Genomic DNA, 18,897 nt, shown 5'->3' with positions numbered 1-18,897 from the left:
GGGCGAAAGACTTAAAGAGAAGCTTCTCTGAAGAAGAAAGAAGGATGGCCAATAGACACATGAAGAAATTTATCAAGTTTTTAAACAGTTGTGTCAAGTACATGAAAATATAGACAAGGTGTCTCTTCACTCAAAATTGATATGTAAACTCTATTTTACCTAGAACAATAACTAAGACATTTCATGGTATTCTGAATTTCTGTTACATGAGACAATCATTGTACTGCAATAAATAAATCACAATTTATGCAATCCTAGATACTCTTTTGTTTATATTTTCTATATTATAAAGAGGAAAAGAAAATGTTATATTTATGCACTATGACCTAAAATTAAATTACAGTTATTTCTCCCTTGAAATGATTATGAAATATAGAAAAAAAAATATTTTGGCATCCCTCTTTCACAAAACAACAGTAATATCAGGGGGTTGATAAGAATGAAAAAATTTTCCACACAGAAAACCTTCCTCAGTATAAACAAAAAGAAGAAACTAAACATAAGTAACTCAAGCATTTTTAATAATCACTGTAGAATTGCCATCATTTTAGTTGCTGTGAAGCCACCTGTTTTTATTCATTTGGTGGGGTGCATCCGGCAATCTGCAGGGCACATGAGAGAATAACACAGTATCAGTCTGATGCTGCCTACTTCTTTTAATGCCTTTACGTGATTATGCTAAGTGGACTTATTCCTGACAGTTATTTCATTAGATTAAATAAATAGTTCTCCCTAAGAAGAGCTTAGTGTAGAATATCAGTTCTAAGGCTCCCTGACATGCTTTACATGTATTTATTTTTTAAATCAAATCCTAGGATCTCAAAACCCTGACATTTTACTGTCTTTCTGCAGTTCCAAAAAATAAAACTACCTGTGTAAAAATACACTTGATTGAAATTTAGCAAAAAAGAAAAAGGCATGTGCTTGTCTAAATATTCTTTCCTGATCCCAACAACTAATAACTAATTTCCACCTTTATATTTATAGTGTGAGTACATTTATAGAGTTACAAATTAATTACTATGATATAAATGTTAGCTCCTTTAAATTCACAGTAACTAATTTTTACCATATACCCATCCAAACACACCCCTCTACAACCACTGTCAATAGTTTTGCATTTAAATTAACTTTTGATTTGTAATCAAGCTATATAAAATGTGGTATATTGAGAGAATTAGCATTTAACTACATTCACAGAATTTTTTGAAAATATTCTATTAGCTGTTGTCTGTGTGCATCCCTCTAGTCTGAAGGAGAAATTTATTTTAAAATATTTGTCTTTTGGGTTATATTGGCAATTTGTTTTTTATTACATACTTCTGTATTTAAATCTTTAATATTTTGCTGAAAATTATATCTAGAGAAATTTACCAAATGTATAAAATAAAATAGTATAGTAAAATGTACTTTTATTGCAAACAATACAGTTACCAATGGAAAGAATGAGAAACCTCACTACAAATTACTTTTATCTGATTTCAGCTTGTTAGTTGTTTATATGTTTAATATTATTTTCCATTCTATTTGATATATATGTATATATATATGAAATATACTATGCAATGTACACATTAAATCCATAAAAATTTCTCACAGTAAAATATGCTCCACTTTTGTGCTGTAATAATTATAGGTCAACTGCTAACATGAAGATGGTCTCGACTTCCAATGACTGAGCTTCACATTGTTTTGCTTTGTTATAGTACTGAAATTTTCCTTTTGAGCTGAGAGCTGTGAGCTTACTAGTCAATAACCTTACAACTTAAGCCGTATCTCCAAGCCTTTTTACTTTTATTTTTATTTTTCAGGTGGAGTCTCACTTTTGTTCAGGTTCAGTATCAGACCACAAACGTCCTACCTACATCTCCTGCATAGTCAAAATTACAGGGGAGCCTGCCCTGAATTTATGATGAGGAGAAATCAATATATACCCTGTAGAAATTTTGGTCTTTGTTACACTAGAGAAGGTGTGATATTGGCTGTATTTCAGTGGCACTAAGCAGTAGCTTCCAAGTAGTTACATGGATCCACACTGAGACAATGCTAATTTATGCTGTGCTGTTGCTGAGCTATGACTTTTCCTGAACAAGAGTATGAAACTCATTGTTTGGCTTAAGGTAGTTTCAGCTTACCATGTGTAAACCTGCAGTCCATTGAATAAGTATCTATTTGCTTACACATCTTAGTTATTAGTTGTGTTTTCACTACAGAGCCAACAGAAAAATAACATCTGCAATCATATAATTTACTTTTCTACTATGAAATAAATTTGATTTACCATTTCCAGCAAACCCAGAATCATATAAAAAATGTTTTCCTTTTTTTTGTGTACTACAAAACTTGTTACACACACATGCCACAATAAGGAAAATTTTAGGGCTTCTCACATATAAGGCCCTAGATTTTACCAAAATTTAAGAATCTCTGAGAGAAGAAGCAGAGTGATTTTACTTTAAAAAATAAACTCAAGAATCAGATCTGCAATATAGTTTCTAAATTATGTATTATTAGTGCTCCATTGATTCCTTTGCTATAAATTGCTACAAAATGAATCTGTTTAGGGGCTTTATTAAATACTGGAGCTTAAAGTCTATTAATAACACTTATATAAAACATTTCTTTAAAAAATAAAACTCACAAATCTCCAATTTGAATAATAACTTGCTTTTTAAATAAATCCAATCTTGTTTCTCCATTTAACAAAAATATTCCATTGCTAAAGCAGGACAAAACTAAAAATTCTTTGAGTTGTTGGTCTATGGTTTAGCTACTTTGGTCCTAAGACTTTGGCCTTTCCTCTGTAAATGAGGCTCCAATAGATGGAGTCCCAGCAACAAAGCAGAAGCTAGGAAAAGAAGTGGAAATGGTGGGTCTTGTAACTCAGGAAGGAATGAAAATAATTAAACTGAACATAAATACATACACACCCAGAGACTACATTTCAGCTGGTTCATATTTGTGATCTTAGCTACTCAGGAGGCTGAGATCTGTCAATCACAGTTCGATGAGACTATTATTTCCAATTAAGTGTAGATCAAGTGATAGAGTGCTAGCCTTATGCATAACTAGTGATCAGTACCCAGACTCTGAGTTCAAGCCCCTGGACAAGTACCAAAATATACCACCAACAACAAAATCTCTTTTTAAGTACCCCATGTCTCTTAATTGCTAAGCATTATATTCAATATATGACATGCACTGATATGCTGAGATTTTGAAATCACAACTTGAAGTGGAAGCAGATCCAGTAGCTTTTATAAAGAGTACATAGAATTCTATCAACAATTAAAACTTGAAAATTATAGTATATTCACTTTTTTAAAAGTAATATGAAGAAAACTCTCCAGTGTTAGTTTAATTCAATTCAAGCCTTGTATTTATATAAAAATATCAGAAGTTTTTTTTTTTTTCAGAAATAACTTGCGCAGTACATAGAGGAATTATGTGTGTGCTCTGTTTAATAAACAATAAACAATTTCCCATAAGACAACAGATAATTTAAAATTGGCTTTTTTTCTGAAGGGAGAAAAGGACTGAAGAGGTTAGAACAACAAAGAAAGGACATCGCAGAATCTCAAAATTTACAAAGGTTTCAGATGTTCATTATTTGAAAGAATGTAGATTGAATTTTGATTTCTGGCTATACTGTCCTCCGCTCCTCCTTACCCCGCCCCCCCCCCAGCCTTTTCTCTCTATTATTTGAATTGGCATAGAAGGTTGACTAGTAAAAGAATATACTTCTTGAACTGTGAGATATTTTTGAACTATTTTAACTGAGGATTAAATATCAGAAGATATACTTTCTTAAAATACCATTGGATAGCTCTTTTCCACTTGTATGAAGTTTTCCAATTAACACAGAAAACTTGAGTGCAAGCAGTGTTGCCACACACCTGGCCTATGAATCAAATTACAGAAGTAGAATTGTGTGGATTTATAGTTAGCCACATTTACATATACATATAGGTATATATGTATATATACATATATATAATTTTTGTTTTGACAGATTTGATAAAATATTAGGAAGTATGATACAATTTTACTTTCATAGAGTGCTTATTTTTCCCTGAAGACACTTTAAGGAAACAGCTATCAATCCTAGTCCTTCTTAATGTTTTCTCTTTTCTTTTTCCTGTAATTTGTAACAGCCTGTCCAGGCTGCTGGGTGGCATCCAGGACTTCTCAGCTCAGTTCCTACTCCACTTGCAGTGAAGCCACAGACACTCTGCACCAGGATTCTGACTGATTTGAAACAAGATTCAGTCTTTTATGTGCTCTCATCCACATTGGGTCCTTGAGGGTCATTAAGAAATGCCTTCCAGCTCTCATTGTCTTTTTCAACCCTTCTAAACTGATGGGTATTCCAATCTAAGAAATTCAGCCCACACTAACGTTATTTTGCTGTGTTTGGTGGGGAAGTGAGGAATGTTATGAGAAACACTGATTGTATATGCTCTTATTTTGTGAGCAGGCCAAACTCAGAGGAGGAAAAAAAAAAGAAAAAATTGAGAATTGATATTACCAAGATTTTAAAATAATGTGTATGGCTTTCCAGGTCATGTGACTTACAGCTGTATGCTATTCATCTTACTGCTTGTCATTAAATCACTGATTATAAGTTCAAGTGGGTACTATCATTCATATCTGTAATCCTATCTACACAGGAAGCAGATATCAGGAGGATCATAATTTGATGCCAGCCTAAGTAAGAGTTTGAGACTCACCTCCCCCATCCAATCATCAAAAATTTACATATAGGGGAAAATGGCTCAGTGGTAGAGTGTTTGCCTTGCATACATGAGGCCCTGTGTTCAATTTTTCAGCACCACAAATGTTGGTGTCATGACACAGCCGTAGTAGGCTTACCTGCCAAGCTTGAGGCCCTTAGATCAAACAACAGTGTATATATATATATATATATATATATATATATATATATATATATATATGTATATATGTATATATGTATATATATATATGAAAAACATAAAGGCTTTTCACTGATAACAGAATGTGGATCAAATAGTTTCTCTTCCCTTGCAATCCAGATAATGATACCTTTGTTTTCCTGTTTCTTTCACAAGTCCATTGCTTGCATATGCTATTTTTTGCGGGGAGAGGGTATAGGGTTGGTACTGGACTCAAGGGCCTGGCACTGTTCCTTAGGCTTTTTCTGCTTGAGGATGTTGCTCTACAACGTGAGCCATACCAGCTTTTGGCTAGTTAATTAGAGATAAGAATCCCATGGACTTTCATGCCTGGATGGCCTCAAACTGTAATCCTCAGATCTCAGCTTCTTGAATAGCTAGGATTACAAGTGTGAGCCATTAACACCTAATTACTGATGCTGTTTCTGACCTTGTATAAGCACTTAGCTGTGGCACATTCCATGTTGTGCTCTGTCATCAGTGAAGAGCTCCCTTTATTCCCCCACTACTAAAATATAGGAATTTCAGGAAGAATTATTGAACATATTTTAAAGGAGATCACTATGAAAAACTTGATCCCTCAGTCCAAAATATTGTTCTCCTCTCAGCTTCTTCTTTTACTCTGACAGTTTTCTTCACCTTGCTCATTTTTAGGCAGACATTAAAAGAAAACATGGTTACATGACATACTGCCAGGCCTGTTGTGTTCCTCATTTTATGTAAATTCTGTCTGGCAAGTTCCAGTATCCATACAGAGTGAAACTAAAAGTTGAAAATTCTTCTTAGGATGGTACTGAAAATAAAACAATCAATTATGTAAATGCCTCTGCTTTATGAGATTTATTGCTTTGAGGTTTAATACAACCATTGTCAAAACTGTTTATGAAAAATAATAACTATTTTTGATTACTTTCTAATTTCTTAACTAATGCCAAAAGATTGATAATAAGAATTACTGGATCTAGTGAATTTTCCATTTGATAAAGCAATTATTTCATCAGCAAAATTATAATATTATTCAACACATCGATTTACCTGTGTTATTAAAATGTCAATTTAACATGATAATTAGCTGTATAATAACTTTCAAATACCAATATGAGTAGAATAACAAAAATGTCCATGGTTATAGCACATTTTTCATTTTCAAAAATAATGGCCAGGTTCTGGTGGCTCACATCTATAATCTTAGCTACTCAGGAGGCTGAGATCTGAGGATTCAGGTTCAAAGCCAGTCTAGTCAAGGAAGCCAATGAGACACTTATCTCCAATTAGACAGAAAAAAGAGAATAGCTGTGGTTCAAGTGTAAGAACATCAATCTTGCGTGAAAAGTCTAAAAAAAGCTTTCAGGCTCTGAGTTCAAGCTCCAGAAATGGTGTGTTCATGCATGCATGTGCACATGTGCATACCACATACTACACACACACACACAAACACACACACACACACACACACACACACACATACACACACACCATCATTATTTTCATTTTAATGTTTATTGTATGGGATAAACATCATTGCTTCTTATAAGAACTGCAAATATTTTCACCCAGGCTTGCTTTGAACTGTGATCCACAGATCTCAGTCTCGTGAGTAGGTAGAATTACAGGTGTCAGCCACCAGCACCCAGCTTGTACAAGAAATGTAAAGCAAAATTCTTTAAGTTATATTTCTCATATGATTACCAAATATATTTCTTTTGGGTTACATAAATCCTTCAGCTATAGGATGATAATTCAAAACATATCAGTTTTTGCTGAAGTATAGGGTTTCTATAGGATATCCTTTAGTAATTGCAAGTCCTTTTTGGGGAGGGGGAGTCCGGTCATTGGGCCTGAACTCTGGGCCTGGGCACTATCCCTCAGCTCTTCAGCTCAAGGCTAGAGCTCTACCATATGAGCCACAGCGCCACTTCCGGCTTTTTTTCTTTTTGCTTATGTGGTGCTGAGGAATCGAACCCAGGGCTTCAGGCATGTAAGGCAAGCACTCTACCACTGAGCCACCTTCCGAGCCCAAGTAATTGCAAGTCTTAAAATTGGTGGTTAGTTAATATTGAAACATGGGATGAATTACCAGTGTGAACAATGCAATATATGTTCAAAGAAATACATTGTTATAATTCACAGATCATCATCTCTATAAACAATTAGAGGTCACAAACATATAGACTGATTGGTTATATTTTATAGACTGAATATATTTTCAGTAACTACCAGAAAAACATCTCTGTGTTACTAACCAAATTTTAAGTCAGATTTTTTTTTTGTCTTGAAGAGTTCACACTGTTGTAGGAAAGTATGTAACAAGTTTGTGGGAGTTTCTGAGACAGAAGTATAACTTTTCTGAAACTTTCTTTTACATTTATTTCTTCAAGAAAAGTAAGGACAAGGACTCAAGATTGCCCTGGTCTCCAGAACTCAAGAGTTTAAGAAAATTTTTAATTAAGAACAAATCTAGAATGGCATTGTTGCTTCTGGCTATCCCAAGTCTTGCCCTCACATAAGCTTCTGATTTTTCAAGAACAATTTTTTTCCATTTATTAAAACCAGAAGGGATAATTCACTAACCAGCTCTCATTCTGTAGGAAATCAGGGAATGATGCTCAGGGTAGAGGCTCTGTCACCCAGAGCAGGGCATCAACTTCACTGAATGATACTGCTGGCAGTCCCTCATTCACATACACCCTGCCTATCAAAAACATTTGGCTGAAATTCCAATTCCTATTGGAACTCAAAAAGGCCTGAATCGGGATTTCAAAATTTTGACATGTTGAGAATTTCAAACATGCTAAAACTACAAAATTTAATACAAATTTGTAGAATTATTTTCATATATTTAATGTTTATGACATGTTTTGCATATGCATATGTATCTTAGAATATGCACATATATCCATAAATAAGAAGAAATATACTATGATATGTAGAAATCTATATACATACATAGAAGTACACTCACAAACAAGTTATCATATCTATTTGGTATTTTCCACACTCATGATTTACCATACAACTAAAAAGTCCTGAGAACTACTGGTACAGAAATAAAATGAATGGGAAAAAAATCTGGAAAAAATGAAGTAAAACAAGCCAGGGAATAGAGAGTAACCCAATGAAACCAATAAACCTGTGTAGATTGTGAATAGTCTTCATAACCACTATTATTGAACAATTTAATATTCCATTCTTTTATTTCATCCCTCAGAAGGGAATGCAGTGTGGTGCTCTGGTTGCCAGAGTCAATAACAAACACTGCCTCTAGGACAGTATGTTTGGGTTTGTGTGAGAGTAAGGGTAGGTTCTCTCTTCAATTCACAGGAGCCACACCGTCCAAGTGTTCTAGATAAGGCACTCACTAAGTGTCCAGTAATGTGTTAGGCACTGAGAAATCGGAACATCAGGAAGACAGCTTTTTCCTGCACCAGGTAACATGACAGTTTGACACTGTTCTTTCCAATCCTGTGAGAATTAAGAATTAAATTTTTGCTATTCCATAGGCTCTGAGGACATAAAATTTAAGTCTGTTAGAATAGAAATCATTTGAAATAAGAATATATGCAGTCTGAGCAATAATCATATTAATGTGTTGAAAGGTCAAAGCAAGGAAATGAATACTAACGAAACATTTGTTTTGGGTCAAACCCTCTGACATGGAAGTATCTACTTAGTGCACTAGTCAGAAAATATGTCAGATTCTGTCTCAGCCACACATATTTGCACACATGCCAAATTTGGTTAAGAGTCCAATAGAGCAAACAGGTAGGAGAAGGACCACATCTATTATTCAAGTGTTTCTGAAAATGCTTTACAAATTTCACAGCTCATTTGGAGATATATGCCAGTTTTCACATTCATGGTAATAATAGGAAATAACTATTTTGAGCTATAATAAGAAATTTATTCATAAATCTTGCTCAGCAAAACGGGATTCTTTGTGCAGACAGGATTGCCATAATTTGATTTTATCCATAATAAATTAAATATAAATCACTAGATAGATACATATGTATTTCACCACATACTCCGAAGAAATAACAATGCTAAAATATTCTGAAATACACTTTTTATCTTATGAATATATGAAAAGATCACTTTGCTACAACTCCAGCTCAGTAATGATCTTTCAAAGCCCAAGAAGATACAGTGTTCTGACATGTGGATTCACTCTCCAGCACAGAATCACAGTCACTCCCTCCTAGTCCCTACTGTGTACAACTTAACTGTACACTCCAGACCCACACTTCCTCAATGCTTTAACCACTTCTAGGAGGCCTGAGACAGATATCACTAGAAATTAATTCTACTTTTCTACTTTTTGGAAACACATGAAGAGATAGAAAGCACCAAACCTGTCTCACGAAACAAAGTGCAGACTTTAGCTATTGCTTATCAATATCTTTTACTGCCTACTACTTATATGAATTTCAATTAATAAAAAAAATTGTAAATTTTTATTGAACGGATGTCTGTGGTTAGGGCTCTTGAACCACATTCAGTTAAAAATTGATTTTCTCTGTGATAAGTAAGTCTAGTATTTAAGTCATTTACATTTTTCAGGAAATACCAGCATTTTGTAAGAATCTAGGAGACAGGACTCTGATGACAATTTGGAAAATATTCTATGTTACATTAATAAGAGTAACAAAATAAATGCCCAATTGACAAATTCAGCTCTTCATTAGGCATGGAAAGAAGTATAAAGCAAGAAATTTGTCTCTAATATTGATAAATAAAAGTACATCATGTAAGTGTCACCAAACCACAGCATATGAAATCTTATCTCTGTAACTCCACTGTCTTACGATTTCATGTGGCTTTCATTGATATTAGAAAGAATACTTAATCAGGTGGTCATTTAGCACTTACCTTATGTGTGTTATAATGAGTGATGTGGTGGGAATGAAAAAGTCATCCACTCTGTCAAATTGCTTTCCAACTGGCTGGGTGTGGATGGTGTGGTGAGGCACATTCCCACTGGCCAGGGTGATTACCTAAACATAACATTCCATGCTTAGTTGAACCTGGGAAGTACATTTCCTTAATGGTAGGAGGTTTAATTGTAAACAAGAATTTCTGACACTTATTTTTACAGAATCTTTATTGTGCCCCTTAAAATTAGCATATATATATAACTAAGACTATTACCATTTGTAATCATTTTGATAGTTTTTCATATGGAAATGTTTATTTCTATGAAGAAAGCAAAAGCTAAAAATATTTATCTTGAGCAACATATACTTAGAATACAAAATATAGTAACATGGGCTGGGAAGGTGGCTTAGTGATAGTGTTTGCCTTGCATGCATGAGGCCCTGGGTTTGATTCCTCAGCACCACATAAACAGAAAGTAGCCAGAAGTGGTGCTGTGGCTCAAGTGGTAGAACACTAGCCTTGATCTGAAGAGCTTAGGGACAGTGCCCAGGCCCAGAGTTCAGGCCCTACAACCGACCAAAAAAAAAAAAATATATATATATATATAAATATATATAGTCACATGTCACACAGTCATCAGGATCACAAATACAAAGACATTCCTATAATCTTACAGGACAATATAGGTGACACTGTAGTTGGTGATACCATAAGTACTAATATTGTTACTGGTTAAATATTGTAAGGACTCTCCGAAAGGTCTAAACAATTCCTAGACGAATCTTTCAGGACATATTAACATTATTGAGGAAAATGAGCATAAATATACTCACAAGCAATATTTGTATGAGAAAAATGTGCTCTTTGCTATAACCAGAAAAAAATAAAACTAACAATAAGGTGATGTAATTCAGTTATTAGAACAACATTCTTCAAGCAGAACAAAGCTAGTACTACAACCAGAAAATTCCAAAATAAAGGTTATGTAACATAGCTTTGAAAAGTGTTGCAACATATGGAAACATGTTTTAATGTTTTTCTTCTGTAAATTGAAAATAATCAATTAATGTAAGTTTTAATCAACATAGCTTTTCTCTCATTCCTAGTTCTTAAACTTCATGATCAATTAGAGGAAAGGTTCTATTTTTGATATCCTATTATACTTAAAAATTCCATTAGTTCTTGTCAGAGTTCCTGGATTCCAGTTTCTTCTTCTTTTCCTATTGGACAGTTAAAGTTGCAGTTCTGTGTGAATCTTACAAAAGATTTCTTTACTGCCTTTCAATTTTTCCCTTTTAGACACTTCTATTCATGACCATAAAATTAATGTCTTAAACTACAGATTGTTTCTCTAAATAAAAGAGTAATTCTCTAAATAAAAGAGCAATTTGACAGCAGGAAGTAGCTTCAGAAGAAACGACCTCCACCCATACCCCCCAGCCTGGTACCCCTATTTTTATTAAACAACAAAGCAGGGAATGTAAGCATTATGCCCACATTTTGTCCTCAGCTCCATCCAGACCTGAACTCCTCCCATTCCTGGATTCCTCTAATAAACCTTGTAATAATCTTTCTCCTGTGCCTGCCTGCCTCTGCCTGGTCCCCTGTCATGGATGTGACACTCCTTTCAATGCTCAATATCTATACTTTCTTTTATATTTTCAGATGTTTTTCATAACATATTTACCATTTAGTAAATATTAATTCTACATAGTCTATTAGCATAAAACATTTTTAACATTCTGAGAAGAAAAACTCATTTTCTGTGACTGTTTAATATTTACATAAAGTCTGTTTGTTTGGATGGGGAAATTGTAAAATATTTAATTTATTTACCTAAATTATTTAAATTAAGTATTTCAACTATTGAACATATTTTAATCTATCCAAATAGATTAACCCAATGGAGAAGGAAATAATTGATTCTGAAGAATGTAGTATGTTGTAAATCTGTACAGTTTTTTAAGAAAAAGTAATTTAAGGTTTTTTAGTTTTTCTAAGGTTTAAGATAACTAAATAACAAATTCTTAATATTATTGAAATAATTTGTAAGTATAGGTATTTTAGACAACATACTTATTAACCTGTTTTATTCATTTTGTAAAGATTATATACAAAAGAAAATCTCAAGTAACTATACCCTGAGCTCCTGCTCAGCCTCGCCAAGATCCATGATATTGATCATACTTCCAGCTAGGAGGGGGAAGTATCAGCCAGTATTGAAGTAGGATAGATAAATGGAAAATGAGGAATGGTCTGCTTACAGGAAATATAGGAGATATTCCTTGATATAGTTCCCTTAAGAGTAAGGAAACACAGTCACTTTAGGGGAAATGAAGCAGGATAACTTAAGGAAATTGAGGCCTGGTGAAGGAAATTCAGAAATATGATATTTAGGAACTTAGAAATGCTATCTTTTGCTTTAGGAAGATGCATTCCTTTCTGAGGGATGTATTTATCACCCCAAGTATTAACACCATGTGTGATAAGAGCAAAGACAAAGGACTTGGTTTGTATAACTTTACAATCTATATATTCCCCAACAATCCAAGGAGCTGTGTGACTCTTTGGGTGTCTCTGTGTGTGTCTCCGTGTGTGTGTGTGTGTGTGTGTGTGTGTGTGTGTGTGTGTGTATCTGGGTCTGGGTCTGGGTCTGCATCTCTCTGTGTGTTTGTCTCCCTGTATCTCTTTATTTCCTTATGAGAGCATCCACACTCTGCTAGAGTGTGCCCCTGTCCTTCGGTTTGTCTATTTTTTAAATCTGTTTGTGTTTGTCTGCCTGTTTACTTATTCAATAAAGCTCTTCCAAGTTTTCTTACCATTGTGACTTGTTCAGAAATTCTTATACTGTGATCCAAGTCAAGGACCCTCCTACCTTTAAAGAGAAGCTTCACTAAACCTCAACTCTGTCTTATGACAATATGTCAATAAATGACTTCCTATCTGGACAGACAATAGCATTTGATTTGGTAACTAGGATGTGGCAAAAGTCACGTTATGTGAATTTTGCATGTGCCTGGATCTTAACTAGCCTTCTAACATTACTCTCTTGTTACTTGATACTGTTCTGCTGTGATGATGCCTAACTAAAGGACCAGAGTGACCTAAAAGGGGCACATGGCACTTGGAAGGTCACTAGTCCTTCTGACACAGAAAAGTAAAATATGCATTTTGATATGATAACTCTTTGGCACAATTTCTCAATATTAGAAGTGATAGGTTTAAGAGGAAATAAGGAATCAGAAGAATTTTTTAGCTCTGGAAATATGTTTCATACAGTTTTGCAAATCACTTTTTGATTAGAGTTTTGACTCAGATATATCCTTTCTTACCATGCTCTAAATCATTAACCTTTGGTCATTTTTTTAAGCAAAATATGTGAGTGAGCCCACGTTGGACCTAGAGATGATTGGAGCCACTGTGCTTGAGCATGTGCATTTATTAAACTTTGGCCTCCAGTCTCCTATTTATACCTTGTGCTCTTTGTTCTTTACCAATTCCTGCTACAGTCATTTTATAATTGCCTTGTACTCCAGGAACAACAGGATTCACCAATAGGCATCTTCTGACAAAAGACAAAGTGCCCCTCAGACAGACAATGCCATTTTTCTCTTGAAGAAAATAGCCAAAGCCACAGAAAATCTTCCCCGCCTCCAGAGACAAAGACAGAGATAATAATCAATCAGACCAAATCTACGATCTGGTACTGTTTTAACAATACGTATTTTTCTCACTGCTTCAATTCTCTCAATTTAAACTTAGACCCATGTACAATGGGAAATTGCTAAAGTCTTAATAAAGTGCTGTCTTCTTGTGGGTGCCATGTAATAAATCTCTTTTCTCTGCCCTTCAAGGAGTCATTTTATTTGGAAATGGGAACCAGAAGCCTGAGTTAACAAAGCATTCCTAGACTTTTGGCCTAGTGTCTACAAACCAAATTTCACACCTCAATCAAACCAATAGGTCTTTGAAAATAGAATTAACTTAGAAGGATATGCCATCTTTTAAGTTGGTTTAAGATAATCACATTTTGCTGTGGCTTATTTACAAAATAAATAACTGAAATTGTATGTTTTATGTTAGACACAAATTAAGCAACTATTTAGATAACCAATTAAAATATTTTAAATAGCTCTGTTATTTGTGATTTAATTCTGCAACACATAATATATCAGTGACAGTGATTAGAAATGGAAACATTGGCCACAACATATTTTGCTTAAAAAAATGACCAAAGGTTAATGATTTAGGGCATGGTAAGAAAGGACATATCTGAGTCAAAACTGTAATCAAAAAGTGATTTGCAAAAATGTATGAAACATATTTCCAGAACTAAAAATTTCTTCTGATTCATTATTTCCTCTTAAACCTATCACTCCTAATATTGAGAAATTGTGCTGAAGAGTCATCATATCAAAATGCATATTTTTTTTCTGTGTCTGGTGTCCTCAGAAAAACAATTTTAAAGAAGAAGCAAACTCACAAGAATACCAGAATATTCCCCAATTAAAAGTGAACCTTTGCACATATAATAAAACTGGTTATGTCTGTAGTGAAATGGAGTTTCTTGTGATCTAATTCTCTTGGCCTCTCTCACATAGTCCCACCAAACATTGCCTACTGACAGCTAACTTTGCTTTCAATGTGCCCTCTAAAAGTTCACCAGTCAGAAATGTGGTCTCGGTGCACAGTCCTGAGTAGTAGAAACTAGGGTATTTGCAGAGCCCTCAGGAGAAGATAAAATCATTAATGAATTAAGAAAGAGATTCATCCCTTATTGAGGGAATAGTGTCACAACAGGAGGACCTCTCTGGGATATTTGCAGAGCCCTCATGAATAGACAACTTTATTCATGAAGTAAGGGATCAATTCCCTATTGAGGTCTGGTGTTGTAGCACAGAGAAACCTTGCAGGTACATATACATGCACAGTCTCTACAAGCACAACATTCTCCAGGTTATGTTGCAGCAAAGGCACCCTCTGCAGAAGCTGCTGGATGTGATTGCACTTCAAAGATTCCATAACCAGAAATCAAAAGAAACTTCTATGCTTTATAATATACTTAGCCTCAGGAATTCTGTTATAATGATGATAAACTGACCCAGTAAGTAAAATAAAGTACTTTATTTTTAACGACTTTTCTTCTCTAATGCTTACTTTTAATGTTAGCTTTTTAACATTAATTTTTTGCATATAAATATAACTGTTAATGAACATGACCCACAGCTTTCCCCAATCCAAACAACACTTGATTAGACATTTCTTTCCCTTCTGTGTAGACCTAGTGAGTGAAAACTATAGTTCTCAGATGGAGACTATCACTGTTAAATGGAACTAGTGGAACATTTACAAATTCTAATGCCATCATTCTCTCAAATACACATAGAGGGAAAGTGCTTACCTGTAGTGTGGGTGAAGTCTTTTCCACAGTGCCCCAGCTTAGCACCCACACCTGGTCATGTGATTTGTCATAGTGTAGTTTCACTGGGACTGGATCTGTGCTCACAGCCTGTAATAAGAGAGGAGTAGGAAAAGGAAAGCCTTCAGACTAAAGCACTTGTTTAAAATTAGACTGAAAATCACGGACGATTCTAAAAATTTTGATATCACATTACAAAATTATTTTGCCTATTATCTAATTTTCTATGTCCCTATTTGATTAATTTACAACTATCACACTTGGCCCTAGCACATATTTTTCATTTTCATCTTATAGAATTTTATTGTATTTTTCAGCCCAATGTGAAATGGACATGAAGGAGAGCCAATCAGAATTTCAAGATATAAAGATTAATGTGCTCATTTTAGTCAGTATTGAAGAAAGTGAGACCTATGTTTATGTTATTAAATTTTGGCATTCTCATGTTGATTTTGGTATTTGACCATACATAATGTTAAGCCACTCAAAATCTGAAATGTGGCTATAACCCCAATAATTGATCGCCTGGTATAATTTCCTGAATGAGAAATATAAAGTAACAGAACAAAAAAGAGATGCTTTTTAAAAAAGTATCACACTTAGTATGGTAAAAATAATTTTGCTGCTAAATAATTTTGCTACAAAGCGGCCTCCAGAAAACAAATTGCCTTTAGGTAGTTATTTTACTCACTTTAACTTCATACTATTTACATTACAAGTTAACATCTGTTAATAGTAATTTCCTGTACTACTTGTATTTTACAATTTTATAGTATATAATAAATTATATTCAAAAAAACAAACTATTCAATAATAAAAGCATTTCTTGCAAAAGTTCTGCTAAATGTAATTAGAGAATTTTCTAGATCTGGTTGCATAATGGAACACCATTCAGTTGATATGTAACAGGTAAATTATATTTATGGTTGGACACAAGAAAATTTATATTTTAATTTAAATGGAAATTTAGGTTTATTAGTGCTTCTCTTATAAACGAATATCATACATTTAAATTCCTCAGTAGTCAAGGATTACAAAAACAATTCATGAATTTCCAAAAATACTGTTGAAACATGTTTGTATGGATGTCATTATCCTTTCCCAATAGTAAATAGATTCATAATATTGTTTGTAGATAATATTACTAGACACAAAATAACTTTGTTGCTGAACACCAGTTTAATTAATGACTAATTTTACTTCTCTTTGAAAGATATTGAGTTTTAAGGCATATTTTAATTTCATTCTTGTGAAATATTAGTGTGAACCATGATTTCTCTAAATGATATTGTACTCAATCACCCAAGATGGAAAGTAGAGGAATCTCTCTTTCACTCCCCTCCAGAATTGAGTGCTGCATTGGATAAAAGATTTCAAATTTCCAAAGATATTCTGAGACATTAAAAATGTAAATAGAGCCGGGCGCTGGTGGCTCACACCTGTAATCCTAGCTACTCAGGAGGCTGAGATCTGAGGATCATGGTTCAAAGCCAGCCCGGGCAGGAGAGACCGTGAGACTCCTATCTCCAATAAACCACCAGAAAACCGGAAGTGGCGCTGTAGCTCAAGTGGTAGAGCGCTTGCCTTGAGCTGAAAAGCTGAGGGACAGCTCCCAGGCCCAGAGTTCAAGTCCCACGACCGACCAAAAAAAAAATGTAAATAGAATAGCCAACCATTTGAGGGTATAGGAGGAGGAGAATAAAAAGCAACGGATTTTTTGATCCTAGGTTATTAAGGTAATTAAGTAGCTTTATTGCACAATGAATATTCTGGTATTTTTAATTGTATTTGAATGAATGCCACGTATTTCATTTAAATTTCTTCATGTATTAATCAATAATTCGAATGCATATTTTGCAAAAGAGCTATCACTGCATTAATGACAAAGCAATAAGATTCCTTTGATTTTTCATTTCTCCTTTATATGGCAAACTTGATCTATGATGTGGTCATAATAAGTTTGCAGTTTAAACTAGAGTGATCTTTAAGCTTTAAGGCGTTAGAGAAGCATAATGTAAACAAACCAAATAATAAGAAAACCTCCTTGTTATTAAATTATAGTTATAAGGTACCAAATGAACAAAGAGGTCTGTATGTACAAGGTAATAATCAAGAAACTATTTCAATGTAAATTTCCACTTTGCCAGCTCTCAATGATATTTTCACATCCACTATCTTCCTGTGCAGATCTTTAATCTGGAGGAAGATACATGAATGACGAGGTGGGAAATTCTATTATTTTTAACAAATACCAAAAAGGCCAGACTCAGAAGCTGAAATAAGGAACTGAACTGTAGAAGCAGTTAAGCCCTCTCACTAAACTTTCTTTTTAAATTGTAAGAACTAGATCTGAAAGGTATTATGGTAATCTGCCTTCTCCTTTCAAAGGATAAAGGGCTGCCAACTGTTCCTGAATGGATAGACTTAGAAAGATAAACAACAAAACCAACAACAACAAATAAAACATATCTGTGAAAAAGGAGCCCCAAGGTTCACCTATTGTCTGGTATTTTGGTGAACTCAGAAGCATCTACATATTTTAGAATAACAGTATTGACCTTACTCACCAAGAAACCAGGGCTGAGGTAAAGGGTTTGTACAAGACCACAATGTATTCTCCTGCTCAGGAAGTACAAAGATTATCGATGTCACTATTTTGTTCCTTTATGAGGAGCAGGGAATGTTTCTCTGGTTTTCTATTTTTGTCTAGTTTAACTTTTTATGCTAAAATAAATCTTATACTTTGTGTGAGACTCTTTGTTCTGAAACATCCTGAGATGTTTTTCATGAATGAATCCCAAGGAAGCTGAAGGAAGACATCATTTTCACGTGGTTATAGTCATGTGGATATGACCAGATAAAGAAACTGGCATTCAGCCTTGTCATCAATGAGGAGGACTGCTAGAACTTCATGCTCCATCTTCTTTTCCAACTTAGAACCATCCCTTCACTTGAAAGCCCCTTCTTTCTGGTTAAGTGAAAGCTCAGTTCTTGATAATTTATGAGTATCATAACCCTTCCACGTGCCTCACATATAAGAAGCAGTCTTGGGAATTTTCTATATGGGAGGCTGAGAAGATGCCCATGGACTTCTGAGGTCTGCAGTTTCATTTCTGGGAGCAAAGAAGCAGTTCACTTTGTAAGCATTATGCCCACCTTTGGTCCTCAGCTCCACCCAGACCTGCTGGCTCCTCCCTTTCTCCACCCAAACCCACCTGAACTTCCCTCTACTTCACTTCCTATCCCTCAGACCCTGTTGCTACCTATAGCGGAGGCTGTCCTGCTCTTTCCAGGGCAAATATGGCTCCTCTAATAAACCTCTTAATAACCTTTGTCCTCCCTGCTTGCCTCTGTGTGGTCCCCTGGGATGGATGTGAAGGATCCTTTGATGGGATCCTTTCATTGGTGGCTCTATGGGGATAAGTTCCCTGATGGATTTGCTCCCCTGCTTCACTTCGAATGGGGGTTCGACCAGCTTCCCCAGGATCTAGCCTGAAATCCTAACTCTTATCACCAGAGTACCAACAAGATAACTTTCTCCTGACTGAGCATTCTACCTTCCTCTAGGTAAGTGATCACTGTTCAGGCTCCATGCTTTTCATGGGGGGGAGGCCTCAGGCCCTCCCCCTACCAAGAACCTAGCTGATGGCCTCCATGCCAACAAGGGAT

At 34.8% G+C, this 18,897-nt stretch overlaps 1 protein-coding gene across 4 annotated transcripts in view; it reads right to left on the bottom strand.

Moving 5' to 3' along the window:
• Positions 1 to 18,897, bottom strand: part of Fstl5 (follistatin like 5) — an 829,526-nt gene that overhangs the window by 53,034 nt on the left and 757,595 nt on the right. For all 4 annotated transcript variants that reach the window (XM_070012485.1, XM_070012487.1, XM_070012486.1 and 1 more), the window contains 2 exons: positions 15,211 to 15,318; positions 9,804 to 9,928 (listed from right to left, as the gene is read on the bottom strand). In XM_070012485.1, the coding sequence (XP_069868586.1) occupies positions 9,804 to 9,928; positions 15,211 to 15,318 (233 nt within the window). The remainder of the gene's footprint in view (positions 1 to 9,803; positions 9,929 to 15,210; positions 15,319 to 18,897) is intronic.

This window comes from Dipodomys merriami, unplaced genomic scaffold, assembly GCF_024711535.1.
Source record: "Dipodomys merriami isolate MVZ:Mamm:240054 unplaced genomic scaffold, mDipMer1.0.p SCAF_9, whole genome shotgun sequence".
Classification (NCBI taxonomy): domain Eukaryota; kingdom Metazoa; phylum Chordata; class Mammalia; order Rodentia; family Heteromyidae; genus Dipodomys; species Dipodomys merriami.
The sequence above is the reverse complement of the archived record's forward strand: the minus strand, read 5'-3'. Positions and strand labels throughout refer to the sequence as shown.